The sequence below is a fragment of the Chiloscyllium plagiosum genome, unplaced genomic scaffold (genome assembly GCF_037043375.1).
Source record: "Chiloscyllium plagiosum isolate Xiang-an unplaced genomic scaffold, Cpla_swu_hap1 HiC_scaffold_19, whole genome shotgun sequence".
Classification (NCBI taxonomy): domain Eukaryota; kingdom Metazoa; phylum Chordata; class Chondrichthyes; order Orectolobiformes; family Hemiscylliidae; genus Chiloscyllium; species Chiloscyllium plagiosum.
Window position 1 is genome coordinate 36,204,446 of NW_028270157.1, and position 24,013 is coordinate 36,228,458.

Here is a 24,013-nt window from a genome sequence, read left to right on the forward strand (position 1 = left end):
GGTTTGCTCCTGCCACACCACATCCCCATCTGCCTTTGCTCTTGACTGATGGATCTTGTTAAACTTGCAGCTATAAAATCTGTACATCGCATGACCTGTAACCCGCAGACAGGTTCAGGCAAAGGCTCAGTCAAAAACTATGAGCACATTGCTCCACTGATCCACAGAAACAAACAAGGAGATAATTATTAACCAGTCTAATTGCCCTGTTCTCTGCAGCTGACAAAACAGCAATTTAAATCCTACTGGCGCTATGAATATGGATAAACAGTTTAATAAATCCTATTAAAAGCAATAATACCTTTCCAAAGCAATAGTGAATGAGCGTTCTATTGCAGGAGAGTGATATATTCATGTGAAATATTAAAGCGAAAATCCATTTGCCTATTCTGATGGCTCAAGTGGGAGGGGGACATTCAATAAATCCGAGGTAATGTATGGCTGATTCTACCGTAAGCACCCCCAACACATGAAGGTATCTTACAGGGACCACAAGCTGGAGAAATCTCGAAGGATGACCTAATTTTTCATTAATTAATTTATCTTATGAAAAATCATCTACTCTTCCCAACCTATAGAGGAGCTATTGTTCGCTAAGAGAAATTATTGTTTTAAAAAAAGTTTTATGTATTTGTGGAGGTGTTAATACTAACTTACGAATTTTTTAAAGAAAATAAACTCGGCAGTTTTAAGTTAATGCTTATGAAAGAAAAAGCACAAGTAAATTCAGTGATCTAATCACTTAATGGAATCAGCCACTGTATTCGAATGACTCGCGTGTTTAAAAAGAAACATACATGATTTACACATGACTCTGTGCATGTTTTAATTCGATCTGGATTTTGATAGTCTTTATTTTTCAAAAAAAAAGTGGAGCTCATTTGGCGACATTGCCGGTCGTTCTGAGGTTGCTCTGCGCCCGGCAGCTTTAAGCAGCGGAAAAATAAAATAAACGTCAAGGCTGCAGGCGGAAGTTGTGAGCAATCACCTGATAGAGAGGGAGAGAGAGAGAGAGATCAAGTGATTCGGCTGCCACATGCAACATGGCTTCCTGGTGGGTTTGGCCAGTGATCTGGATGTACTTGTTGGCTGTGCTGCCCGGAGTGCAGGCTTTGGATGGAGGGGATGCGGTAGCACTGTTGCTGGGGCTGGCTCTCAGTGTCATCGGGATCTGTGCGTGTCTGGGCTGGTACTCACGGAGGAGAAACGCGCAACTCTGAAACCACGGCAGGAGGAGAGAAGCCAGAGTCTTTCCAAAGCACCAACGAGCGAAGGGGCTCCCTGGTCGCGACGGCCTTATTATCCTCAAGAGATGCATGACCCTCCGGAGAAAGAGAGAGGGAGGTCGCGCCGGAACACACAAGACACCCGTCCTCTTGGGTTTTACAGACTCTTTTGATTGCACCAGCGCCGTGAGAAGTTGCCCGTTTGATGGCTCCTGTTCGTGCTCAGTCCCTCTCTCTCACACACACACACACACAGACACCTTGTGTCTTCCCCAGGACCACCACTTTGGCCAGTGAGGAACATCCAACTCCATCCTCCTCAGCGTGCGTGGGAAAGCTGCTCGAACCAAGTTTTACAACCCTCGGGGCGTTGCTTCAAAGCTTCAGTGAGATTTTATTTTAATGTGTTTTTTATTTCCCCCCCCCCACCCCCAAAAAAATACGACAAACGAATCCCACGCCGATTTTTGGAGCGCCAAACCCAAAATGAAACACGGAAGTTGAAGTTAACGTGCTCGCTTGCTCCTGGTCCGCACTCTGATCCAAACGCTGTCATTGTTTCTGAGTAATTGTGACACTCCTTTCCCCTCCGTCCGTGGTTGCACCAAAACGTTAAAGTAATTTATTTCAAGCGGTGGAGTATTTTTAGGTTTTGGTTTAAATTTTCCACGCGGCTGCTCCCGAATTCGGCCTCGCCTGATCATTGCCACCTAGCGTCGTTTATTTTTTTAAAAAAAAGAGATGTTCGTCATAAATACAGTTCCTTGCTTTGTGTTCCCAAAACATTCACCCCACACCATCCTCTGGACTTCTCACCGGCTACTGTAAAGAAGACATTTATTGATCCAGCAAACTAATACGGTGACTGGAAAACGTTAATGTGTGATTTGTATCAATTTGAATTTTCATAAAGACATCATAATAAATCACGATGTCTTTTGATTTGCGTAAAATGAACTTAAAAAGTTGTAATTTATTTATTAACTGTTATAACATAGTAGTTTTAGTCTAGCCTCTAATTGCAAGTTAAAGACGAACACTATTTTATAGCATCTTTCTACAGTTGGGTTCCTCCTGAACATTATAATTGCCAAAAAGAAAATCACAACCTTTTGTACATTTTGGGATCATTCTCAATTTTGTTTATCTTGTCTCCATTACGAGTTGTAGTTTGTTCACTTGCTTAGACGAAATTAGCGGTGTTTGGTTTAGCTCAGTTGATTGGACGGTTGGTTTGCAAAACAGTGTGATGCCAACAGTGTGGACCCAATTCCCACACTTGCTAAGGTTACTGTGTCTCAACCTCTGTCCTCACCTGAGGTATGGTGGCCCTCTGGTTAAATCACCATGAGTGATCTCTCCCTCATGCATGAGAGAGCAGGCCAATGGTCTGGCAAGTCTATGGTGACACAAATCAAAAAAAGATGAAATGGTGATGAACCAGTCTGTGGAATACAAGACTCTTCCCCTGTGTAAAATAAATGTAACAGAAGCCTGAAAGCTGTGCTTAAGACCCCAGTTTGAACAGAAGGTGAACTCCTATTTAAGTAACTTATTGAAACTCAAAAATCCGGCAGGTAGTGACAACAAAACACTTTTTTCACTGTATCTTCAATATATATGTAACAGTTTTTAAAGTTCATCGTTTAACTAACTGAAAAATCCACTGAACATCCCTCATTCTGCATATTGATTCCAGAAAGGCTGATAATTGAATTTGAGCTAACTAAACTGGCTGAGAATTATTTGGGTGTGCTTAAGTCTGAGCTACAAACAACTGAGCAATGGCTAAACCATTCACTGTGAAGGCTGCTAACTTTGAAATTTAACAATCCTCTTCCTGTCATCACATGGCCTTTTATAAATGTTAATATGTATCATGCAGCAGATGTTAGCAGTTAGTGGCCTTTGAAATTGCCATGATACAACAATGTAGTTAAATGACAAATTTGAGAGGGTGGGGGTGGAACATGCCTTAAACCCTGGATGTTTGGAAATTTTATATGTTTTCATGCCTATTTATTTGGATGATACAAACATTGTAGCAGTTTGTTGAATTCACTTATGATTGTTTGTTTATAGCCCCACCACTTTCTTAAATGACATTTATTTTGTGTTGTGAATTGGACATGTTTGTTTCCAGCTTTCAGGGTTAATTAAACTCATGATACATAAGGATTCTTAAATTGATAAACTAGGCCTGTAAAGGTAGAGTTCCTTTGAAAAGTTTGAAATCAAAGCCAAATGTGAACTTTACTTAGTCTGGAAGCCAAAAAACAGGAAGTACAATTTGTTCTGCTTTCTATTTGATGCTTCAGTGGCTCTTAATTCTGAACATGCTGCATCATGAAATTCATGCATCCTATGGGTTATTTGTAGCGCACAATGCATTGACTTTGTGTTCATGATATGCACTAGATTTTATGAATTATGTACACAGCATAAATTTTCAAGCAATTGCATTTTGTATGTATTTACATCTTAAAATGTTGTGCTGTGGCAAATGTACACCAAAAGGTATACTTGATTTCAAGTATTAACAAATTTATTTTAAGTTTAATCAAATCATTGCACATGTCCATCAGTGAATCTTGACTGAAGGTTTCATCTTCCATCAACAAAAAAGGGTGTCTTAACTCTCCATCTACCGTGATGATGTTTTGACAAAAGACCGAGTATATAATTTGAAATGTACTCAATATTTCCTGTAGTGATTCCTTTTGGTATATTGGGGCCTGTGACGTGCCTCCCTTCAATCTGTTCTATGGGGAGGTTGTGGCATTGTGATGACATAACTGGACCGGTAATCTAGGGACCCAGATTCAAATACATGTCTGATTCATGGCAGATGGTGAAATCTGAATTCAATAAAAATCTGGAATACTCCACTGATGAGCATGAAACCATTGTTAATTGTCATAATAATCTATCTGCCAACTTTACTGTAGTCTAGTCTTCATGTACACAATGTGGTTTTAACTTCTTCCTGAGATGACCTAGTAGGCCATTTGTATCAATTCCTAGAAAGTCTCAAACAATGAGTGGACAGACTACTGGACATCACTTAAGGCACTGGAAGTGACCACAGTAAATATAACCCTATTGACCCTGCAAGACCTCACTGTAAACATGGAGGGCCCAGTACCAAAATTGAAAAGCTATCTCACAAATAAGTCAAACAACAAGTCATACTCATGATGTAATCCAGGGAATGCCATTGTCACCTAGGTCATATTTCATTGGCAGTTTGACGAAACAGTTGGGGTAGTTGTAGAAATGCCCCAGGAGCCCTTGACATTGCCTCTGGACTTCATAACATCTCATTATATCAGGTCAAATATTTACAAGGAAATCTCCTGATCAATTCTAAAAGGGCTAAGATGGTGGCAGGCAACAAGGGAACCAATAAACAGAAAACATACTTGACCTCACCCCCACTAATCTGTCCATGGTGCAATTGGTAAAAGTGCTATGTACAGTCTTTGTGGACATGAAGTTTCCACCTTTGTATACAGACAACCCGTGTTGTCTGGCACAATCACTATGCTAAATGGGACAGATTTCAAACAGGTTTAGCAACTGATGAGTGGATAGCTATGAGGTGCTGTCGGTTACCAGGAGCATGATTTGCTCTCAATGTGTAACCTCATGGCTTGGCATATACCCCACTCTCCCCTGGCTTGATGTTAATGTTATAGCCCTGGTTCCATGAACATGCAGTAGGGCATGCCAGGAGCAGCTCCAGGCATACCTGAAAGTGAGGTGTTAACCTGTAAAGTAGAAACAAAATAAGAAATTGCTGGAAAATCTCAGCCAGTCTGCAGCATCTGTGGAGAGAAAGAGCTAACATTCTGCAGAATGGGTTACATGCGTGTCAAAAAGTAATGGACGTTTCCTCAACCAAAGGATTAGATCGAAGCTTTGCTGTCCTGCCACGTCCAGTTGTGAATGGTGGTGGACAATTAACTAACTCACTGGATGAGGGGGCTCCACAAATGTCCCCAACTACAATGATGTGTCAGACTCCCCCATCAAAAAAAAAGCTGAAGAATTTACAATAATCTTCAGCTGGAAATGCTGAATGGCTGATACATCTTGGCCTCCTCCAGGGGTCCCCAGTATTCGAGATGGCACTCTTCAGCCAAGTCAATACACTCCCTGTGATATCAGCAAATGGCTGAAAGCACCAGACACTGTAAAGGCTATAGGTCCTATCATTATACCAATAACAGTATGGAAGGCATATTGCTCCAAAACTTGCCACACCTCTAGCAAATTTATTCGAGTATTGCTATAATGCTGCATGTATTGACAATGGAAAATTGCCCAGGTAGGTCCTGTTTACAATAAAAAGGCACAAATGTCAAGAAGCCATTTACTATTCTATTAATATACTCTCAATCATCAGTAAAGTGCTGGAAGGTGACATCAGCAGTGCTGACCTCATCTTTATAGTTTGAGTCATAGAGATGTACAGCATGGAAACAGACCCTTCAGTCCAACTCGTCCATGCCAACCAGATATCCCAACCCAATCTAGTCCCACTTGCCAGCACCCGGCCCATATCCCTCCAAACACTTCCTACTCATATACCCATCCAAATGCCTCTTAAATGTTGCAATTGTACCAGCCTACATCACTTCCTCTGGCAGCTCATTCCATACATGTACCACCCTCTGTGTGAAAAGGTTGCCCCTTGGGTCTCTTTTATATCTTTCCCCTCTCACCCTAAACCAATGCCCTCTAGTTCTGGACTTCCCGACCCCAGGGAAAAGACTTTGTCTATTTATCCTATCCATGCCCCTCATAAGTTTGTAAACCTCTATAAGGTCACCCCTCAGCCTCCGATGCTCCAGGGAAAACAGCCCCAGCCTGTTTAGCCTCTCCCTATAGCTCAAATCCTCCAACCCTGGCAACATCTTTGTAAATCTTTTCTGAACCCTTTCAAGTTTCACAACATCTTTCCAATAGGAAGGAGACCAGAATTGCATGCAATATTCCAACAGTGGCCTAACCAATGTCCTGTACAGCCTCAACATGACCTCCCAACTCCTGTACTCAATACTCTGACAGATAAATGAAAGCATACCAAACACCTTCTTCACTATCCTATCTACCTGTAACTCCACTTTCAGGAAATATAGGGAAATTTACACAATTTTTTAGAAAGGGTTGTACACTAGATGAAGTATTAATGAATAAGTTTTCAAGTTAAGAGATGGGGACTTGAGGTAAAGACCAGCCATTACCTTCTTGATTGGTGTAACATGCTTGAGAAGTAAAAGGATTATATCTACTCTGATCTTTGGGCACCCGGTGCAGAGGGGACCAAGCAGGGTGGAGGATCTCCTTGGGGGTCATCTGGGCCTGGTGAAGCTGGCCATTAACAGGTCCAGACAGCGGGCTGTGGAGAAGCCATTATGGCTGACTACCTGTCCCTTTTCCACGATTTTGTTGGAGCCCAGGTGTCCCTGGAGAAGGAGCGCACAGTGTCCACCAACACTCGATGCCTTTAGGGTGAGGTGGGCAATGCGGGGAGTGGAGTGCTTTATTTCTCCCTCCAACTCTATTTTGATGTGATCCCTATCCTCTGCTTCACTTTGTTTTTCACATAAATATTGCCCCTTTGGGGGTCAATTCTTTGAGGAGAAAGTGAGGTCTGCAGATGCTGGAGATCAGAGCTGAAAATGTGTTGCTGGAAAAGCGCAGCAGGTCAGGCAGCATCCAGGGAACAGGAGAATCGACGTTTCGGGCATAAGCCCTTCTTCAGGAATCCTGAAGAAACGTCTCGAAACGTCGATTCTCCTGTTCCCTGGATGCTGCCTGACCTGCTGCGCTTTTCCAGCAACACATTTTCAGCCCTTTGGGGCTCTGCTTGTCACTGGTTCCTTGGCCACTTGGGCATTTTTCCTGGTGGAATATTAATAAAGACAATTACTCCTGGTGTTTTCATTGTGTCTTGCAACTACACACACATACATGAATGCTGGGGAAAATAAGCTATATGGCAGAAAAAAAAAGACTGCATCTATTCCAGTGTGTTTTCATTGCTGTAAATAGTTTAACATTTTGGTTTATCTAAATTAACTGTTCACTCTCATTATGTTGGGGTCCCCCTGAGTGCAGCTGCTAGATTGATCATCTTTCAGTCATATCCTTTGTTACAATTCTATACCATATCCCCACGTTTGGTTATGGTTGGATGGGGACCAGTTAATTTTTATTGAATAATATATGAAGTATGGAAATCTGAAATGTTTACTAATGGAATAAAACAACAAGATTCCATGAATTTGAACAATGGGGCATAAACTTATGTAAATTCAAAGAAACAAAAAAAAGCTTACAGATGTATCTTGTATATAACCAAGACAAATAATATGAATTTGCTAGCAACCCACCTGCTCATCTATAATTACTGAGTCACACAAGTCTTGTTAACACTCAGGTCTTCCAGAACCTTTATTTCCCTACCTCACTAACATTCTGTCACCTCTCTTGTTGCATTTGTTCTTTCTCATTGTTCAACAAAATGAAATCAGTCACATTTCTCTAGTCCTGAAGAAGAGTGAAATTGGAAAAGAAATTTAAAAAAATGTAAACTGGATTCAAAACATTAACTCTGCTTTCTTTCTACAGATGCTGCCAGACCTCTGAGATTCTCTCGTATTTTCCTTTCGGATCTCTAGTGTCTGCAATACTTCGCGTTTATTACCTTATTTTTAATTTCAGGCATACAGCATAGTATTTCGATTAATGTTTTGGGCTTTTATTTTCCACATATTTTGGCCATGATATCTTTTATAAAAAGTGAAAAAAAAAAGCTAGAATTCCACTTAGTAGGGATCAATAATCTTCCAAGATAATGATCAAATGCTGTCATGAATAAATATTATGTTTGGTTTTTCTTAAACAACATTACTCATTTTGTTCATTTTGAAATTCTTTTGGAAAACTTTGCATCAATATCATTGTGCATGAAGGGCTTCATTTTATTTAATAAGTATGAATGTGCTGATGCCAGCTTCTAAATTTTCTGATACTCAGCAAGAGCGTGATTCTTAAAATGCCTTCTTACGTGGCCTATCAAGACAATCAGTTGAATCAAATTGCTATAAAGTCTCAAAATGAATGAAATTCAACAATCTACCGTCAACCAAGGCACACACAGACTTGTTGACACTGCAAAGCTCTCCATACTATCATCTGGGTACTTATACCAAAACTGGAAGAGCTGTCCCACAGACTGGTCAAGCAACAAACTGACATTGTCATTCTATCAGAAGTGCATTTTATAATGTCCCAAATATCACCATCCCCACCCTCGCATATGTCCCATCGAGGTAGCAGAGGCATCTTTTCATGATAGTATCTGCAGGAGCGACCATTGCACTTATGAAGATATTGTCTAGTCTTCACATTGAGGTTATCCGTCATCTTGTTGTACGGCACAACCAATATGCTGAATGAGAGAGATTGAAACAAATTTACCAGTTGGAGACTTGGCAGGCTCTGTGGACCGCCATCAGCAGTGTTGTAATGAACCATAATCTGTAAGTTCAGGATCTAATGTACCCCCTACTCTGTCATTACCACCAAGCCAAGGAATCAACAAGTTTAATGAAAAGCATATGTGAACTAACCAACAGTAGCACCAAGCATCCTAACATTGAGATGCCAACCTAGTGAAGTGACAACATAGGACAACAGGAACCCCATATTTAAAGTTGTCCCATTTTGAACCTTTTCATTTTAACAGTTTTTTTTAAGGTCCTGTTTTCCCTTTGACTATCACAATCCCCAGTTTCAAAGGGCTTTAAAGCACATCTGAGTTTGTGCAACATGAAGCCTTCATGTTCTAATGGAGGAAGTTACCCTTGGAGTCTTCATCATTGACTCTGGACCCCATGAAGTCTCATGGCTTCAGGTTAAACATGGGCAAGGAAATCTCCTGCTGGTTACCACATTTTGTCCTCCTTGGGCTGATGAATCAGTATTCCTCCATATGAAACAGCACTGAGGATGGCAAGAGTGCAACGTATACTTGGGGTTGGGGTGGGGGTGGGGGAGTTGGTGGATTTCAATGTCCACCACCAAGAGTGGTTCAGCCACAGCCCCACGACTGCGCGGACCATGTTCTAAAGGACAACGCTGCCAGACTGCATCTGTGGCAGGCAGTAAGGGAACCAACAAGACGGAAAAATATACTTGACCTCTTAATTACCAATCTGCCAGCTGCAGTTTCAGTATTCTTAGATTGCATCAGTAAGGGTGACCACCGCACAGTCATTATGGAGATGAAGTCTATCTTCACATTGAGAATACTCCCCATCATGTTGTGTGGCAGTATCACTGTGAGAAATGGGACAGACTTCAAACAGGTCTGGCAACTCAAGCCTCAGCATTCTTGAGGCACTGTGAGCCATTGACAGCAACAGAATTGTACTCCAGCACAATATTTAATCTCATGGCCCAGCATATACTCCACTCAACCATTACCATCAAGTTAGGGGGGTCAACCTTGGTTCACAGGACAGTGGAGGAGGCCATGCCAGGAGCAGCAACAGGCACACTTGAAAATGAGGTGTCAACCTGGTGAAGCCACCAAAAATGACTACTTGCAAGCCAAACAGCACAAAAAGGAAGTGGTTGAGAGAACTAAGCAATCCCACAACCAATGGATCTGATCTAAGCTCTGCAGTCCTGCCACACCCAGTCATAAAAGCTATGGACAATTAAACAACTCACTGGAGGAGGAGGCTTCACAAATATCCCCATGCTCCATGATGGAAGAGCCCAACACATCAGTGCAAAAATAAGGGTGAAGCTTTCGCAGCAATCTTTAGCCAGAAGTGCTGAGTGGATGATGCAGTGATCCCCAGCATCACAGATGCCAGTTTCCAGCCAATTTAATTCACTCCATGTGAGGCACTGGATATTGCAACGACTTTGGGCCCTGACAATATTCCAGCAATAGTAGTGAAGACATGTGCTTCAGAACATACCACTCCCCTAGCCAAGCTCTTCCAGTACAGTTACAACACTGGCATCCAATAATGTGGGAAAATGCCCAGGTATGTCCTGTACACAGAAAGTAGGACAAATCCACTCCGGCCAATTACCCTTCCATCAGTTTTTCTCAAATACCAGTAAAGTGGTGGAAGATGTCATCGACAATGCTATGATGCAGTACGTGCTCAGCAATAACCTGTTCAGTGATACCCAGTTTGGGTTCTGCCAGGGCCATTCAGTTCCTGGTTCAAACATGGATAAAACAGCTGAATTCCAGAGGTGAAGTGAGAGTAACAGACCTTGGTATCAAGGCCATATTCGATCAAGGGTGGCATTAAGAAGCCCTAGTAAAATTGGAATCTATGGGAATCAGGGAGCAAACTCTTTGCTGGTTGGAGTCATACCTGATAGAGAAAGATGGTTATGGTTGTTGGAGGTCAGACATCTCAGCTCCATGACCTATCTGCAGGAGTTCCTCAGGGTGATCCAACTGTTTTCAGCTACTTCATCAATGACCTTCGCTCCACACTAAGGTCAGAAGAGGAGAAGTTTGCAGATGATGATGCAATGTTCAGCACCATTCATGACTCCTCATATACTGTCACAGTCCAAGTTAAATGGAACAAAATCTGGACAATATCCAGGCTTGAGCTGACAAATGGCAAGTAACTTGGCCTCACAAATGCCAGACAATGATCACCTCTCGTAAGAGACAATTAATTCACTATTCCTCGACATTCAATAGTATTACCATTGTTGAATCCTCCTCTATCAAGATTGCTTGGAGTTACCATTGACCAGAAACTCAACTGGACTTGCCACATAAACATAGCGTCTATAACAGCAGGTCAGAGGTTAGGAATACTGCAGCAAGTAACTCACCTCCAGATTTCCCAAAGCCTGTCCGTTATCTACAAGGTACAATTCAGAAGTGCGATTGAATGCTTCTCATTTTCCCAGATGGATGCAGTTACAACAACACTCGAAAAGTTTGACACCTTTCAGGACAAAGCAGACCACTTGATTGGCAATATATCTGCAAGCATCTACTGTCTCCACCACTAATGCTCAGTAGCAGCAGTGCAGCATTCTCCCTGTAACAGCACGTGGGTGTGCTGTTTGTGGGTCAACCTATAGCACATGGATTGTGGTGGTTCGAGGAAGCAGCACCGCCACCTTCTCAAGGGGAACTAGGGACAGGCAACAATAGTTCTTGGATAGATCTTTCAAAGCTCTTGGTAATCCTAGCCCTTCCTCTCATTAATGCACACTGCCATCAATCTACAACCAATGTCTTCAAAGGATGTGTCTTCAAAAACCTAATGATAAAAAAGCTGGCGCAAGAACAAAATCTTCCCCCAGCCAAAATGGCAATCATTGAAGCTCTAAATCAATCAAAACCACTGAAATGCTTTATGAATATATTGAAATGTTTCTAAAGATGTCAAATATATCTAGCAAATTCTAGTGATCAAGCAGAGTGGGAGATAGTACATTTGTGAAGGTACCGGTAGAGAGAAATTGACATTTCAAGCAACACCTGGCCACAAGTGCAGAGTCTGTAATTCTTGCATTGGATTTCGAACCCATCAGCTGGAGCAGAACCATGTCATTCTCAACCAAGCAAGATTGTTTCATGATGACTGGTGAGTATTGTCTAATTTGAATTTATATGCTGCTTCTGCTATATTCACTTACTTGCTAAGCAAGTTATTTCAGCTGGGATTGTGAAGTTCTGCACATGTATTGTACAGTGTCTCAACTTTTGCTTCCATTTGTCCAGAAAGAAATGTCCTCTGGAACCCAACCCTAACTTTAACATTGATTTTTCTGAGAAGTTGCACTTTGTTTAAATTCTTTCCACATAAAGTTGCAATTTTCAGAAACATAATTCCAACTTTATCTGAGGACACCCTGTACGTACATATCAAGTGACATAAGTATTATGTGTTTGACAGAACTATGCAATCCACAGCCACCAGATCAGCTCTATGTTCTACAGTCCTGACACATGCAGTCATGAATGGTTATGGTCAATTAACCAACTCACTACTGTAAGTGCCATCCTTAATGATTGGATGACTTGCCACATCAGTACAAAAGACAAACCTGAAGCATCTTCAGCCAGAAGAGCAAAGTAGCTAATCCATCTCAGCCACCACCTGAGTTTCCCAGTGTCAGAGATGTCAGCATTCAGCCAATTCCATTAATTCCAGGTTCTATCAAGAAATGACCAAAGACACTTGATGCTGCAAAGGTTATAGGCTCTGACAACATTCCAACAATAGTAGTGCAAACTTGTGCTCCAGAACTAACCGCGCCCATAGGAATCTGTTGCAGTACAGTTGGAACAGTAACATCTACTTAAAAATGTGGAAAATTGTCTAGATATGGCCTGTCCACAAAATGCAGGACAGATCCAACTGGACAAATGAATGCCCTATCATTCTACACACAATCATCAGGAAAGTGATGGAAGGTATCATCGACAGTGCTATCAAGCAGAATCTTACCTTAGCTGAATCATCTTCAGATGCTTCATCAATGAACTTCTCCCTATCAAGATGATAGAGTTAGGCTTGTTCACTGATGATTACACAATGTTCAGTGCCATTTGTGACCCTTCAGATACTGACATAGTCCATGACCTTAACGTCGCAAAACCTGGGCAACATTTTCGCTTGGACTGGTATTGTAACTCCAGGAACAAATCAAAGGATGGGAATTCTGCAACACGTAACTCACTTTCTATCTCCAAAATACCTGTTCATCATCTACAAAGCAAAAGTAAGCAGCGCCATGAAATACTGCCCACTTTCCTGGATGGATGCATTCTGACAACATTCCAGAGGCTGGACACCATCCAGGAAAAGGCAGCCTGATTGACTGATATTTCCTCACCACCGACACACAGTGGCAGCAGCGTGCAGTGTCAAGATGCACTATAATAGCTCATAAAGGCTCCTGGACAGCACCTTCCAAATCTCTGTCACTGAAGAGGACAAGAGCAGTAGAAGTATGGAACAGTACTGAATACTGAAATTTCCACTTCAAGTCACATATCATCTTGACTTGGAACTATATCACTATTCATTCATGGTCACTGGATCAAAATCCTACAACTCAATCCCTAGTAGCATTGTACATCTACCTGCATTAAATGGATGGCAGCTGTTCAAGATGGTGGATAACCAATCACTTTTTCAAAACAATTATATCCGGGCAATATAGCCAGCAATGCCCACATTGAGTGACTGAATTGAAAAAAAAATCTTTTTTTAACTTGGCTTTATGGTTTTGTCTTTTAAAACACGATTTTCTTATCCAGTAATTCATCCAGTAAGCAGCATATTTGATGCTGAAGTTAAGTGGATTTAAATGTTGATGGCTCTGTTGCCTACTTTTCTATGGTTTTACACTGCACTAACTTCATTGTCCTGGCTATCCATGTTGCTCACTTTCCCCCAAATATCAATTTTCTCCACCACTTCTCATATCATTCAGGTTGCAGGCAAAAGATACACAATCCCTCCAAATGTACTGGTCTACTGGCCAATTGGGTAGTAACTAAACCTTCTCTGTTTCTGAAAATATCTAAAATGAAAGCTCAGTGCTTACTGGAGAATGGATCTGTTTTAATTTAATAGTTTGAGAATTTGAGTTTCCCATTCTCAGGGTACACGGTAAGGCATTTTGGATTGTGATGAGAAATTTCTTCATTCAGCAGGTGGTGAACCAATGGAATTTTCTGCCCCAGAAGGTTATGAAGTCTAAGTTACTGAATATATTTAAGAAATATGTATATTTTTAAGAAGCAAAGGATTATAAGGGGAGAGATGGAATTGAGACAAAGGATTAGCTGTGATCATGGTCAATGGCAGAGTGGGCTTTTTGGATTGTAAACCAAACACTGATATCAGTAGAAATGAGCATGAGCTTTTTGATAGTTATATGGGTCTGACTGAGTCATTAATATTTTTCAAGAAACGGAATCTGTGGTTTTAACCCAGGCTGGTCAATATTGTTGACCATAAGACTATACGATATAGGAGCAAAATTAGGGCATTCAGCCCATGGAGTTTGTTTCGCCATTCAGTTATGGCTGATAAAATTCTCAATCGCATTCTCTTGCCTTCTCCCTGTAACCATTGATACCCTTACTAATCAAAATCCTAATTGTCTCTGACTTAAATACACTCAATGACTTGCCTCCACAGTATTATGCGGCAATGAGTTCCAGAGATTCATCACCCTCTGCCTGAAGAAATTCCTCATCTCAGTTCTAAAGTAGCATCCTTTCACTCTGAAGCTGTGCCCTCAGGTCCTAGTCTCTCCTACCAATGGAAACCTCTTCTCCATATCCACTTCATCCAGGCCTCTCAGTTATCTGTAAACTTCCATGAGATCCCCCCTCATCCTTCTAAACTCCATCGAATATAGATCCAGTGTCCTCAACAGCTCCTCATATAACAAGTTCTTCATTCCTGGGATAATTCTTATAAAGCTCCGCTGGATCCCCTCCAATGCCAGCACATTCTTCCCTAGATATTGGGCCCAAAACTGCTCACAATGTTTCAAATGTGGTCTTACCAGAACCTTATGCAGCCTCAGCAGTATATCTCTGCTCTTGTGTTCTCGCCTTCTTGAAATGAATGCTATTGCATTTGCCTTCCTAACTGTCAACTGAACCTGCATGTTACACTTAAAAGAATCCTGAACTAGGACTCCTAAGTCCATTTGTGCTTCAGATTTCCAAAGCCTTTCCCCATTTAGAAGATAGTCTGCGCCTCTATTCTTCCTATCAAAGTGCATAACTTCACACTTTGCCACATTGTATTCCATCTGTCCACTTTCCTAGCCTGATTCTGAATTGCCATAGAGAACCATTCACTTGAATTAAATTAGCTAGCAGAATTGAATATATAAAATAAGATAGATTATGACAGTGAATTGAAACAAAAGGTACAGTCTCTTTACCTCTTGGTATAATTTGACTTGAAGACTATTGTCAAAGTTCAGAGAGGTACCTCATAATCTACTCAAGCATAGGCCTGATACAGGTTGGTAGTCATACTTGAAAAAACCTACCTATGCCCCATATTCCTCCATCACTATTCCTGAGGATGAGTTGTCCCACTCACAATATAGACCCATCAGTGATGTGGAGACAGTGTGAGGCTGGGAATGGCTCTGGAAGTTCTCAACTTTGCCCCAGGACCCCATGAAGTGTCATGACTTCCAGCCACCTACTGCTTTCTCTTTCAGCCAATGAATTACTACTTCTCCACTGTTTAACACTGGTTTTAGAAAGGGATAGAATATACACCAGATGTGGGACCTCTGTATCCATTATCAAGAATAGCTCAGCTGTGAATCAACTGGAAGAGTTCCAATGGAAAGACCTGTCAGACTGGGCCTGTGGTGAGTAATGTGACAAATAACACAATGCAATTTACTCAATCTCATCCTCACAAATTTGTCTATTTGTAAATGCATCTAGCCATGTCAGTATTGGTAGTCATGCCACCTCACAGTACTCATAGTGACAATGCTCTGTCTTCACAGTGCAAACAATCTCATTGCACTGTGTAGCACTATCACTGTAATTGGTGAAATAGTTTAACAACAGAGCTGCAACTCAAAATAGGCATTCACAAGGAACAGTAGGTGTTAGGAAGCAGTAATTGTATTTTTCTGCAATGTGAACCTCATAGTGTGGCTGATTTTTGACTGCATTCTCCAGTGGCTCCTGTGATCCCAGGTGCCAGCCTTCCACCAATTTGATTCCATCCAGATGCCATCAACAACCAGCCAAAGACATTGAAAAAGCAACTGGATCTGACAACATTCTGGATATATGATTAAAGACTTGTACTTCAGAAATGGTAGTATCATTTACTCAACTCTCCCAGGGCAGATGCAATGCTGACATCGAGAAATAGGGAAAACCAACCTGCTTTGTTCTGTTATCAAAACACAGAACTTTTCTAACATGGTTAATTGTTTTCTGCATTATTTAGAAAAATGCAGGAAGGAATCATTAACTGTTTGACAAGCACTTATTAACAGACAGCCTGGTTATTGATGCTCAGAGTTTTATGTCTGTCAAAACCATTTATCGATGTTTATGATGACAAATCAATGAATTAGGGCAGGATTATGCCACTCAGCCCCTCAAGTCTCTTCCACGATTTAATAAGGTTATGGCTTATCTGATTACTCAGCATTTCTGCGTAGTCCACTAATCTTTTCCTGCCTTGCTTACCAAGAATCAATCTACCTCTGCCTTAAAATAGTCAAGGACCCTGCTCTGCTTTCTTTTGAAGAAGAAAGTTTCAGTCTCACAACTGTCTGAGAAAAAAGATCTTCTTCTTTCTGTCTTAAATGGGTGACTCTTTATTTTGCAACAGTGACCTCCCATTCTAGTTTCTCCCATAACAGCAAATATATTTTTCCATGCACCCTGCCAAGGCACCTCTTATGTTTCAATCGCATCACCTCTTTCTCTTCCCAGCCTCAGTAAATACAAGTCTAGCCTGTCCACATTGCCTCATAAGACAACCTACCCATTCCAGGTATTAATCTGGTAAACTTTATCTGAGCTGCTTCCAGTGCATTTACATCCTTCCTTCATAAGGAGTCCATGACTGTGTGCTACTCCTGATGTAGTCCCAACGATGTCCTGTGTAACTGAAGCATAACCTTCTTACTTTTGTATTCAATTCAACACACAATAAACAATGACATTCTATTAGCTTTCCTAATTACTTCTGTACCTGCATGCTAACTACTCATTGGTCTTATGGTACAGTGTAAGTTTCCTTGCCTCAGTCCCTGAAGGTTTGGTTCAAGTGCCAACTGACCTATGGTGTGTCATATCTTGTCCAAATAGGTTGATTTAAAACAAAGCCTTTTACAAGTCATGCACTAGAACACCCAGATCCCTTTGAATCTCAGATTTCTAAAATGTTTCACCATTTATATGTTTTGACATAGGAACATGCAATTTAGGAACACAAATGGGCCAGTCAGCCCCTTACGTCTACTTTGCATTGAGTAACATCATGCCGATCCGTTTATGTTTTAATTCCGCATTCCCATTTGTTCTCAATAATTTTTGACTCCCTTGCCGATAAAAATATATCTGCCACCACCTTAAAAATATTCAACAGCACCACCCCACCCACCACCTTCTGAGGCAGAGAATTCCAAAGTCATGCTACCATCTGAGAGAATGAAAATTCTCCTCATCTCCGTCCGAAAAGGTTGACGACTAATTTTTAAACAGTCGCCCATAGTTCTGAACTCACCCACAAAGGGAAAACATCCTTTCCATGTCAGCCTTATCAAGACAATTCGGGACCTTACATATTTCAATCAAGTCACCCTCATTCTTCTAAACTCCTGGAGAATTAAGTCAGGTTTGTCAAGCTTTCCCTCATAAGGCAGTCGATTCGTTCCACGTGGAAAACTAGTAAAACTTATCAGAGGTGCCTTCAATGCAGTTTTTTTTAACATCATTCCTTAAATATGGAAACCAAACTGCATATAGTATTTAAGATGTGATCTCACTAATGCCCTATATAACTGAAACACAGCATCCTTACTTTTATGTTCAATCCCTCTCGTAATAAAGGTTAGCATTTAATTCTTTGAAGAGATAACCAGTAGGTTAGACCAGGCAATCCCAGTAGGTGTATTCCACCTATACTTCCAAAAGGCCTTTGATAAGGTGTTTCACGGGAGGCTGCTGAGTAAGGCGGGAGGCCCGTGGTGTTCGAGGTGAGCTACTGCATGGGTTGAGGATTGGCTGTCTGACAGAAGGCAGACAGTTGGGATAAAAGGATCTTTTTTGGAATGGCAGCTGATGACAAGTGGTGTCCCGCAGGGTTCAGTGTTGGGGCCGCAGCTGTTCACTTTATATTTTAATGATCTGGATGAAGAGACTGGGGGCATACTGGTGAAATTCGCCGATGATACGAAGTTAGGTGGACAGGCAGGTAGTTCCGAGAAGGTGGGGAGGCTATAGAAAGATTTAGACAGTTTAGGAGAATGGTCCAAAAAATGGCTGATGAAATTCCATGCGAGCAAATGTGAGGTCTTGCACTTTAGGAAAAAGAACACAGGCATGGACTATTTTATACATAGTGAGAAAATTCATAAAGCCAAAGTACAAAGGGATATGGGAGTGCTAACCCAGGATTCTCTAAAGGTTGACTTGCAGGTTGAGTCCGTGGTTAAGAAAGCAAATGTAATGTTGTCATTTATTTCAAGCCAGTTGGAATGTAAAAACAGTGAGGTGCTACTAAGACTTTATAAAGCTCTGGTTAGGTCCCATTTGGAATACTGTGTCCAGTTTTGGGCCCCACACCTCAGGAAGGACATACTGGCACTGGAGCATGTCCAGCAGAGATTCACACGGATGATCCCTGGCCTAACATACGATGAATGTTTGAGGATCCTGAGATTGTACTTATTAGAGTTCAGAAGGTTGGAAGGAGATCTAATAGAAACTTACAAGGCAATGCATGGCTTAGAAAGAGTGGACACTGGGAAATTGTTTCCATCAGTTGGGGAAACTAGGACTCATGGGCGCAGCCTTAGAATTAGAGGGAGTCAATTTAGAACGGAAATGAGGAGACATGTCTTCAGCCAGAGAGTGGTGGGCCTGTGGAATTCATTACCATGGAGCGCAGTGGAGGCCGGGACATTAAATGTCTTCAAGGCAGAGATTGATAAATTCTTACTTTTGCAAAGAATTAAGGGTTACGGGGAGAGTGCGGGTAAGTGGCGTTGAAATGGCCATCAGCCATGACTGAATAGCAGAGTGGACTCAATGGGCTGAATGGCCTTGCTTCCACTCTTATTTCTTATGGTCTTATAGCATTCCATTAGCGTTTTTATTTATTTGCAATGCGGAGCAAACATAATAGCATGGGTTCAGTTCCTGCTGCCAGCCAAGGTTATCATGAAGAATTCTCTTCCTCAACCACCACCCTTGCCTGAGGTGTGGAAACACTCAAGTTAGGCCACCACCAGTTGTCTATCTCTAATGAGAGAGCAGCTCTATGGTCTGGTAAGTTGATGGTGATTTTACCTTACACTAGCTTTATGTGACTCATGCGCTAGAATGCCTAGATATCGCTGCATCTCAGAATTCTACAGTTGCTCTCCATTAAGACTGAACCAGAAGAGTACCAATATCTTGGAGGAAAACTTTGCTACTGCCCTTTGGGAGGGTTTAAACTAATTCAGGAGGGGGATGGAAACCTAAATTGTCATTCCAGTGTCCAGGAGGTTGAGATTACTGAGGTCAGAAATGAGGTTTCAATGTTGCAAAACTTCACTGGCAAGCAGGAAGGTGGTTTGAAGTGTTTCTCACTCAACACCAGGAGCGCCCGGAATAAGGTGGGTAAACTTGCAGCATGGGTTGGTACTTGGGACTTCGATGGTGTAGCCATCTCAGTGGATAGAGCAGGGGAAAGAATGGTTGTTGCAGTTTCCAGAATTTAGATGTTTCAGTAAGAACAGAGAAGATGGTAAAAGAGGGGGAGATGTGGCATTGTTAGTTAAGGACAGCATTATGGTGGCAGAAAGGACATTTGAGGACTCATCTACTGAGGTAGTATGGGCTGAGTTTAGAAACAGGAAAGGAGAGGTCACCCTTTTGGGAGTTTTGTATAAACCTCTGAATAGTTTCAGGGATGTAGAGGAAAGAATAGCAAAGATAATTCTGGATAGGAATGAGAGTAACAGGGTCGTTGTTATGGGGGACTTTAACTTTCCAAATTTTGACTGGAAATACTATAGTTTGAGTACTTTAGATGGGTCAGTTTATGTCCAATGTGTGCAGGATGGTTTTCTGACAGAGTATGTAGACAGGCCGACAAGGAGCGAGGCCACATTGGATTTGATACTGGATAATGAACCTGGCCAGGTGTTACGTTTGGAGGTAGGTGAGCACTTTGGTGATAGTGGCCACAATTTGGTTATGTTTACTGTAGGAATGGAAAGGAATAGGTATATAATGCAGAGCTAGAGTTATTGCTGGAGGAAAAGCAATTATGATGCAATTAGGCAAGATTTAGGATGCATAGGATGGGGAAGGACACTGCAGGGAATGGGCTCGACTGAAATGCCGAGCTTATTCAAGGAACAGCTATTGCGTGTCCTTGATAAGTATGTACCTGTCACAGTGGTTAGCACTGCTGCCTCACAGCGCCAGAGACCGGGTTCAATTCCCGCCTCAGGCAACTGTCTGTGTGGAGTTTGCACATTCTCCCCATGTCTGTGTGGGTTTCCTCCAGGTGCTCCGGTTTCTTCCCACAGTCACAAAGATGTGCAGGTTAGGTGAATTGGCCAGGCTAAATTGACTATATTGTTAGGTGAAGGGGTAAAATGTAGGCGGCAAATGGAGCTTAATGTGGGAAAGTATGAGGTGATTCATTTTGGAAAGAGCAATAGGAATGCAGAGTACTGGGCTAATGGTAAGATTTATGGTAATTAGATGAGCAGAGAGATCTCCGTGTCCATGTACATTGATCCCTGAAAGTTGCCACCCAGGTTGATAGGATTGTTCAGAAGACATACAGTGTGTTAGTTTTTATTGGTAGAGGGATTCAGTTTTGGAGCCATGAGGTCACGTTGCAGCTATTCTGGTGCGGCCATATTTGGAGTATTGCATCCAGTTCTGGTCACTGCATTATGGGAAGGATGTCGGAGCTTTGGAAAGGGTTCAGAGGAGATTAACTAGGATGTTGCCTGGTATGGAGCTAAGGTCTTATGAGGAAAGGCTGAGGGACTTGAGGCTGTTTTCATTTGAGAGAAGAAGGTTGAGAGGGGACTTAATTGAGACATATAAGATAATCAGTGTTAGATAGGTTGGACAGTGAGAGTCGTTTTCCTGGATGGTGATGGCTAGCACAAGGGGACATAGCTGTAAACTGAAGGGTGATAGGTATAAGACAGATGTCAGAGGTAGTTTCTTTACTCAGAGAGTAGTGGGCGTGTGGAAAGCACTGCCTGCAACAGGAGTAGTCTCACCAACGTTAAGGGCATTTACATGGTTATTGGATAAACATATGGATGAAAGTGGAATAGTGTAGGATAGATAGGCTTCAGATTGGTTCCACAGGTCAGCGCAGCATCGCGGGCCGAATAGCCTGTACTGAGTTATAGTGTTCTATGTTCTCAGATAATACTGTGCTTGTTTGTCTTCATTCTTCTTGTCAAAGCAAATCTACTATTCAGGCTATCTTAACAATATACAATGTACACGATTCTTTGTGATTAAACAAAGCCAACATAGTTTAATTAAAGGAAAATCATATTTGACAAAGCTGTTAAGTGTTTTGTGGTTTTAATTAGATGAAGCGCAACAGTATGCATGGTTATAAGGCATTCAGTAAGATGCCACAACAGTGGTTAAGATATAAGATAAGGGTTCATGGAGTTTGGAGTAATATATTAGCCCAGATAGGGCATCAGTTAACAGGTTGGCAGGCTATGAATTGTGCAGTGCTGCAAGGATCAAGGCAGAAGTTTTAATTATTTGTAAGTCAAATGAACAACAAAGAGGCCAAGAATAATATCTTTAAATTTCTGAAAGATCCAAAGCTTTGTGAGGTTGTCACAAAGAGGATGCAAAGATATACAGACAGGTTAAGTCAGTGAGAAAAAAGATGCCATATGAAGTAAAATGTATGGAAATATTGTTCACTCTGTTGCAAGAATAGAAAAGGACATTTTTTTAAAAGTGTGTGAAACTTGTAAATGTTGAGATTCAGACAGACATCAGCGCATTCCAACAAGAAATGCTGAAAGTTAGCATTCAGCAAGTGGTTTGGAAGGCAAATGGTAATTTGGCCTTTACTGCAAGTGAACTTGAGTAGAAGGATAAGCGTTATTGTTAAAATTGTACAGGAGTTTGCTGAGACCATTCCTAAAATACTGTGGATAATTTTGGTCTTCATATTGATGAAAGGATACATGCATTGGAGGCAGTAAAGCAAAGGTTCACTAAATTAGATTTAAAAATTATGATAAGAAGCTGAGTAAATTGGGTTTATATTCTCTGGACTTTAGAAGTTAAGAGGTGATTTAATTGGAAAATTCAGGGTTCTAAAGGGTATTGGCACTATAAGGTCATTTCCCCTTTCTTGGGGAGTCTAAAACATTGGCACACAGTCTCAGGATAAGGGAACAACTATTCAGAACCAAGCTGAAGAGAAATACCTTAACATCAAGGGTTGTGAATTGTTGGAATTCTCTACCTCCAGAGATTTTTTTATTGCTGTTCCATCACTAAATATATTAACACTGAGATAAACAGATTTTTGGTCCCTTAGGAATCAAGAGATACAAGAACATAGGATTGAGCCTAAGGATCGTCCATGATTGTGGTGAATACTTGCTAAAGATGGATTGTAACGAAGGCTCATCGAGCTAATTTCTACAGTGAAAAGACTGTCCTGTGAGGAAAGATTCAATAGTCAAGACTTTTGTTCTCTGAAATTTTGAAGAACGAGAGGTGATCTCATTCAAATTCTTACAGGGATTTACAGGGTCAATGGGAAAGATGTTACACCTGACTGAGAGTCTGGAAACATGGGATGTGGTCTCAGACTTAGGAGCAGGCTTCACTGAGATGAGAAGAAATTTCTTCACTCAGAGAGTGGTGATTATTTAGAATTCTCCGCCCAGAGAACATTGGGGATTCAGTTGGTGAGTAGGTTCATGATTTCTACATATATTTAAAACATCAAGCGATATAGAGATAGTGTTGGAAAATGATGTTGAAGTAGAAAATCCATCCTGATCTTGTTGAATGACTCAAAGGGCTAACTGATTCACTCCTGTTCCTATTCCTTATGTTCTAATGAATAGTGGAGGAACGTCAATTGGCTGTATAATCCATTCCTCCTCCTTTATTTTCTATGATAGTCTGTGTAATCTTTAGGATACACTGTAACATACTCAGAATGGTTGCAGCACAGAAGTGGATAATTCAGCTCATCCAATCCATGCTGGCTCTTTGCATGAGTAATTTAACTAGTCTGAGCCCCCTATCTCTTCCATAACCCTTAAAATTATTTCCCTTTAAGTAATTAATCAATGTCCTTTTAAAAGTCATGATTTAATCTGCCTTCAGCACCCTTTCAAGCAATTCATTCCAGATCATAATCATACAATATGTAAAAGGTATTTATTTGAATGTTGTCTTTGATTCTTTTGGCAATCACTTTTCATCAGTGTCCTATAGATTTCAATCTATCTCTCAAGTGGTACAGTTTGTCCCTATCCTTTCTGTCTTGCTTCCTCTTAATTTTAAACACTTTTCAAAGTTTGTGAGAAGATTCGTCGCTCGGGTGGTCGTTGTTGTGGTTCTGTTTAAACACTTTTATCAAAGCTCTTCCTATCCTTTTCTAAAGAAAAATACCCAACATCTTCCTAATCTGTGTCCCAATCTGAGGAATGATTCTCATGGGTCTGAACTTTCAGCATAACAGAGCTACCCTTCCCAACACCCCTCCAACCCCATCAACTGTAGCAGCCCCATAGGCAGATGTATTAAGTGGCTGGAGGTGGTACTTCTGCCTGTCAATCTGCAAGAAGTTACACTTCAGAGAGCAGCCATAATCTGTTTGTTTGGCAGCTCTTTTTCCCCGGAAGTTCCAATGGTAGTAACTGACAGGTTTTGGAATGCAAGCTAAGGTGTGAAGTCCCAGATAAGGTATTCTAAAGACAAGATTATAGCAGAGTGCCACACGACTGGG

At 41.3% G+C, this 24,013-nt stretch overlaps 1 protein-coding gene across 1 annotated transcript; it reads left to right on the forward strand.

The window, feature by feature from the left end:
* Nucleotides 1-1,006: 1,006 nt before the first annotated feature.
* Nucleotides 1,007-4,114, forward strand: LOC122559672 (small integral membrane protein 30). Its single transcript, XM_043709537.2, has one exon. It carries the CDS (start codon nucleotides 1,044-1,046, stop codon nucleotides 1,218-1,220), a length of 177 nt encoding a protein of 58 aa, XP_043565472.1. The 5' UTR covers nucleotides 1,007-1,043; the 3' UTR covers nucleotides 1,221-4,114.
* The last annotated feature ends 19,899 nt before the right edge of the window (nucleotides 4,115-24,013 follow it).